Below are 6551 nucleotides of genomic sequence, written 5' to 3'. Positions count from 1 at the left end.
ATTGGTATAAAGTGTCGTGGACTGATGAGTCCAAGTTTGAACAGTTTGGGGGTAGTATTATGGTGTGGGGTGCCATTTCAGCCTCAGGAACAGGTGACTTGGTGAAAATTGATGGCATCGTGGATAAGAAAGTGTACCACAACATTCTGGTGAGGCACGGAGGACCATCTGGGAGTCATCTTGTTGGGCCTGGATTTATTTTCTTCTAACTATTGCTGGAACTACCTGCGACAGAAGGAATCTGCTGGAACACCGAAAACGATTGACTGGCCCCCTCAAAGTCCGGACCTCAACCCATCGAGCATCGACCCATTGGGGCGAGTTGGAAAATAAGCTGGACAGATCTAAATTTACATTCAAAGGAAAGCCTTTCGCTTGAGTTGCAGAAGGCATGGGATAACACGCCAAAGAGATGTGCTGCTGTAATTGCTGCAAAAGTTGGACATACCAAATATTAAAGTTAAAAGTGGATAAAAACAGTAGGACTCACTTCATCTGATATTTCTTGTGCTCAGAGCAACAATCTGCATGTTTCATGAACATTATGAAATGAAATCATGTTTTGGAGGCAAGAAAAAGGTCAATATTTTAATAAGGTAATGTCTTTTTTTCAATATCTTCCGTGTCATTTGACCCAGTGACTCCAGACCGATGCCGAATTGTATTAGTAGATGGGACAAATACGACACATCTGTTTCTATTATATTTTAATGCTTCTTTTATTTTATATGAATATTTATTATGAGAATTCAGCAGTTTTTTTCAAAATCTATTTCAAACAAGATAAAAGATGAATTTTACGACATTAGTATCCAGGGACAGACTGGAGGAGTAAAGAAGAGTTTATTTAGGGCAGTTAACTACTGTAGTATTGTACCTGTGCAGATAATAGTACATATGTTTTAATAAGAATACAACACAAATGAGACCCACCAAATCCCCAGAAAAATAAGCTTCATAAATGGCCTAGATTATTTGATAGTTTAGTGTAATTATACAGAATATAAGGCAATCCAATGAAAGTTTATTTGTGTTGCACAATAAAGAGGGAAACTATTCTTTATATAAGAGTAAAATTAAATCCAATAAAAACAGAAAAGGAAATAAAACTGCAGCACAGAACATTACTCAAAGGTTCATTACTCCGTATGAGATGATGGTGTTTCTTCTGTTTCTTGGTTACTTCCTTGTTGGCTCAGAGAATCGCAGGATCTGCAGCAGAACAGATAACATATTGACTTTAGACAGATGATTGTTACTGACATTACAAAAACAGAGAACTTTTCTCCATATATTAACATTTTGAAGGAAGTGTCCGAGAAATGACTCATTTCACTGTCATAACTGGAGCCATTCGGTCCAATAACATTTGTAAAATCTAGAAGAGCCGCACAATTAAATTATTTTATCCTCATTCAAGTTAGCTGGGCGCTAAACAGGAAGTTAGCCGGCTCTATGGGCCGCACACTGCCGAAGCTATATGGAAAAGCCCCGGCTAGGGGTTAAGTTGCAACATAAAGAAACGTTCAATTTTAACTGGATTTATAGCATTTATTCTGGATATTGAGTTGACGTCTCATAACAATCATAACCTTTGTGCTGTTGATCCGTTTATGTTTCTCTGTAAGCCAAGAATCCAAACAGGGTAAAATAGATGTGACCTGAATGACACGTCCTTGTTTCATGTTTAATCTGTGGTGTGCTAACATGATGTGGATATACTGTACTTCAGCATCATTCATTTTCCTCCATTTTGTGTACTAAACAATTTGGTTTCCTGGACCACAGATTAGCTTATGTAGAGTCAAGCAACCCAACATGGCCGATGAGCTACTTACACTGACATCTGTAAGCCACCTCCAGGTACTTGTAAGTGCCACCACAGGGATCTCCAAACACCGAGTTGCTTGCTTTGACAGTGCAGCTGCTCTTCCCATTACAGCTGTGGATGCAGATTAATGTGACTGAATGCAGCTTTGAATGTGCACAGAAAAAGAGGAAATATGGGTGTCCTCATTTGAAAACATGAACATGTATGGTATCTATCCCCAAACCTCTCAGCAACTTTAGTAGTGGGGCTTGAACAATGGGTGTTTTGGAGCTCACGGGCAGGACGTTTGAAAGAGCATGTGCTGCAGTCACGGCGTCCATAATCAGCACCGAGGACAAATATAACCTGCCCTTCATCTGACAAAAAGAGGAGGAAGAGTAATATGTATAAATGTTGAAATGCAAAGAAGATACAAGTAAAAACGCAAACAAAAAGAGATCTTGTGATCTTACCACACTGCAGGATTGCCGAAGAATGTTCACATGCTACGGTGCTGACTGTCAAAGCAAAGACAGATCTCATTAAACATTTTGCTTTTATCAAACTTATAAGTTTGTTTCTGTCACACACAGAACTGTTACTGACTTGCTGGGATGCAGAGGTAGGTGGTGTCCAGGTATTTGTAGATGCCAAAGCAGGGATCAGAAGTATGGACGGCAACTGTGCTTAACTCACACACCCTCTTGCCATCACAGCTGCAGGGAGAAGATCACGAGTTGAGTAATCACAAATTACTGAGCTGAATGTTATATATCATTAATAGCAAATTAATACACAAATAAGCAAATATTATTTATTGCAGTTTCCTTTTGGCCAACTTCTTGAACTATTACTGTGAGCTAACTCCTGGATCGTTTCATTACTCATTACTTCTAGTATGCTATTTAAAATGCTAATCATTAGCTGTTACTTAGCTAACAATTTAAACTAGAAGCCTATTTTTATCCAACTATTTATTCATTACTTCTTACTTCTAACTATTTGAACTGGTTTGCTCAGTATCTAGCCAGCTATTTGACTGGTTTAGTCATTACGCTCTCCCTTTACCTTATTGTTAAACTAATCCTACATTTGTGTACATGCTGCATCAGGCCTTACTACTTGTTTTGCCCAAACAAAGCAAAAAAAGAGTAATTGGTTAAAACAATTGCACACGTCTTTACTAATTTTGAATTTTATTGCATACTTCTTCTTGAAGATTTGCAGGACGCCCTTCTGAGAGCACTTTATATTGTTCAGCTGCTGTGGAGGTCTGCCCTCACTGCAGGTCTCTCTGTCAGTTCGTCCATACTGCGCCGTCTGCACGTGGATCACTCCGCTGTCTGTGACACACCACAGAGGACACAAGAGCCGAGGGAACAACAGTTCAAATAGTGTCGCACAACAAAAATATAATAGAGAAAAAACCTACGTCTGTCTGTACTTTCTTTGTGGCCCTCAGATCTGTGCCCACTGAGCATGTTGATCTTTCAAAACAATCACAGGTATAAACAGTACTTTTATTTATAAGCACAAAAACCACTTGGTTAGGGTGGGGAAAAGATCACATTTTTGGGTTAAAATACCCAGTTTTGTCCTCATAAACACAGCGAGAAAAGTCCGGATGTCTCGTCAAAAATATCCAGTAGTGTCGTGCTTACTAATGTGTTGTAGACGTGGCAAAAATGGCAACATTTATTCTGGCTACAGGGCTCATTATGTGGTAGCAGGATGGTGTGTGCAGGATTGAGTTTTTCATTGGATTTACTGAAAATAAGAAAAAAATGCTGTTGAATATCAAACTGTCAAATGCTGTGGAGTAAAATTTAGCCCACCATTTTGGTCACCGCAGCCATGAAACTCAGAGGGCTTCCTTCAGTAACAACTTGAAGAAATGTTATCTGTCAGTCACGTGTACCAGCCACAAATTATACATTTAAATTTCTCCTTTTTATTCAGAGAACTGAAAAAATGTCTCTCTCTTCTCTGTGAGCTACAGGTTTCTTAGCTTTTTGCACTCAAAACAGTCAAATGTTAAGATATTTTGTCTTGAAGAGAAAAATAAAAACAACAACAAGTGGCTGTACTGTGTGTCTGCTTGTGGCCGTACCACAGCTCAGGCGGTGGACATTGTTATGGCCATCACAGGTGATCGCTCTCTCTGTGGACACAGGGTACAAACCAGGTATTTCGGCTCTGGAAAAGTCTGGAATAAAAGGTTTGTTTTAGAATTAGTGTATATTGCTGAATAAATGTTGCAAGCAAAGAGACAAAAATGAAGATAGTTAAAAACATCCTGTCAGAAGGGCACTGGTTATCAATGACTTTTCTATGGTGCTGCAAACTTTTGCCGCAATCTCTGGCACAAGAATGTCCTTTGGTTTTAAATAAGTTCTTATCTTTTAATTTTACATTTAAAAGATGTACAAGCATCATTATACAACATATACAACATTCATTTACCTGCTCTCGTTATCAAACATGTTGCTGCCAGCACTGAAAAAAAAAAACACATGTTTATTTATCTTACAGTTGGAAGCTCTTTTATCTCTATATTACAATCAAATATAATACAAAGATTTTTCAGTAGGAAAGCAAAAACATAAAATTCAAGCTTCCTGGTTTTAAATGAACCTCATCATCATGTATGTCATCAGTCAGTTTTGTACTCACACAGTGTGGTGCTGAGTCCGGAGCGGAGCATGGTGTCAGAAGAGTCCAGTTTCAGGTGAAGAGTCGAAGGTGCTCGAAACAGACAACTGCTTTTTATTGTGTCTGGGTCAGAACTGCCTGTCTTTATGCAAATCAAGTCTCCTATCAGTGTGTCCAGAATGTTCCTTCTGAGTTGCAGCGAAGAGGAAGGAATCTTAAAATGGTCAGATAACTACACACATTTTTGAAATGTCACATACAGTTTGTTACATAAGTGATTGTTATCATTTGGCAAGGTGCTAGAACAGACAAGGAAAAGGACTGATGTGTCCAAAGCTTCCTGCTCGGCAAACATGACTTTCAGATCAAACATGTCATAGCCCATAGCTTCCACTGAGGACACCTTGGTCATGTCCTCGGCCACGGCCACCCTGAAACAATTAGCAGCCACCTTAATTGTCATCGATGTATTGGCACTGACATCATATTCTGAGAGATTATTGTTACTCTTAAAATGCAGATTTATACTGTAGTGTTTGAACATTTCTTGTGGAGGGATGAGCCCCCTGAACTCCCCAAGCAGGGCCAGGGTGCATGACCTCAGTATTTCTACAACCCCGGACAGGTTTCAGACAGTCTGACCGGCTGCAAACCTGCCCTCCAATTCAGGACTTACACATGTTCAGATTCAAGGAATGGGCAGGAGATGACACTGTGCGACTCACAAACCCTCGACAAAAACCTTTCACAACTTCCCCCCTGTGGTGGGCAAAAACATGAGTTTCTTTGCTCTCCACCAAATTTCCTGAATACTTGAGGTTTACTAAAACTAACTTGAATCAATCAGTAAAACTTGATTTGTATAGTCCACCAACCATATCCTGCAACCCACACAGGAATGAAGGAACTGACGAAGCGCTACCTTAAGTGGTAAAACACAATCCAACAATCTGAATCCCGAGCCAACAACAGCACGCACCTGAGCCAGCACGGACCCCACAAATCACGTGGCTTTCAAATACGTAGATTCACAGCTTCATTTTCATCTGTAACTTTATTTTGCTTTCATCGTCTTTTAAATGCAACTTTGACATTTTCCTAATGTCTTATTTTTAATGCGTTTCTGCACTTTCCCCATTCCTTGTGTCTGAATCGTACTCTATAAATACGTTTCACTTGCTTCAGACTCATCGTGTTTTTAAGTCGATGATTTTGCAAACTGGAGCCGTTAATTCTGCATAAATTTAATGGAGCCAATTTGACAAAAAGTTAACAACTATATAATAAATGTTATAGTATAAGACAGCGTGTACATTCTGATTTATATAATCTACAAGATTTATTATCCTTTTAAAATCAGCAGAAATCGTCAGTGATTACAACACAAACACACTCGGTCACAGGAGGGAAATGGCAAATTTATTAAACAGCATTTTCCAAACACAGAGGAGATTCAACGTGCATGACATAAAGTGGAAAAATACATTGAAAACACAGTTAAAATCAATATAGTGTAAAATGAAAAAGTCTAAATTCAGGTTATAATTAAAAAAAAGCAGCAGAATTTTAGATTTAGATTTTCTGTTGAAGCAACATCATGTAGAAACTTTCATTTTGTGCCAGACTTAGTGTTGGCGTTAACTACACACAACACATATAACAATGTAATGTGTTGACAACCTGTATGTTGAAGTAAACATGTATGTAACGCTGCGATCCTCCTCTCCACTGAAGCCACATAGCGCAGAAACAAGAGGCAGAGACACCATTAACCCCGTCACAAGACACTGGACCGTCAGCAGGTTATAGGGGGAAATAATGCTGCTTTAAATTAAAATGTGCTCAGCTCCATTGGTTCCCACACATCTCTTGTCATTGATCACAGACAGAAGAGACATTTTGTTGAATATGAACGATGTGACAAACTGTGGTTTCAATACGATCTGACAGGATCTGCAACAGAACAGAAGACACATTCATGTTAAACGGATCATTTAAGTGACTCTTCTTAAAGTTGCTGTAAGCGTTACTCTATTTAATAATATTATGAATAATTGCTTTATACTCCAGCAGAGCGTTTGGTCAGTAA

General features: G+C 38.9%; 1 protein-coding gene across 1 annotated transcript in view; it reads right to left on the bottom strand.

Annotated features, from left to right (window-relative positions):
- Positions 1 to 923: 923 nt before the first annotated feature.
- Positions 924 to 6551, bottom strand: part of LOC311264712 (L-rhamnose-binding lectin CSL1) — a 31238-nt gene continuing 25610 nt past the window's right edge. The window contains exons 13-19 of the mRNA XM_084365803.1: positions 3921 to 4016; positions 3018 to 3153; positions 2417 to 2526; positions 2284 to 2328; positions 2055 to 2187; positions 1839 to 1942; positions 924 to 1212 (exon numbers count right to left, since the gene is read on the bottom strand). Coding sequence (XP_084221929.1) covers positions 1196 to 1212; positions 1839 to 1942; positions 2055 to 2187; positions 2284 to 2328; positions 2417 to 2526; positions 3018 to 3153; positions 3921 to 4016 — 641 coding nt within the window. The 3' untranslated portion in view covers positions 924 to 1195. The remainder of the gene's footprint in view (positions 1213 to 1838; positions 1943 to 2054; positions 2188 to 2283; positions 2329 to 2416; positions 2527 to 3017; positions 3154 to 3920; positions 4017 to 6551) is intronic.

Source organism: Pagrus pagrus (assembly GCF_965226575.1).
Source record: "Pagrus pagrus genome assembly, chromosome: 11".
Classification (NCBI taxonomy): domain Eukaryota; kingdom Metazoa; phylum Chordata; class Actinopteri; order Spariformes; family Sparidae; genus Pagrus; species Pagrus pagrus.
This window is presented reverse-complemented; position numbering and strand designations above follow the sequence as displayed.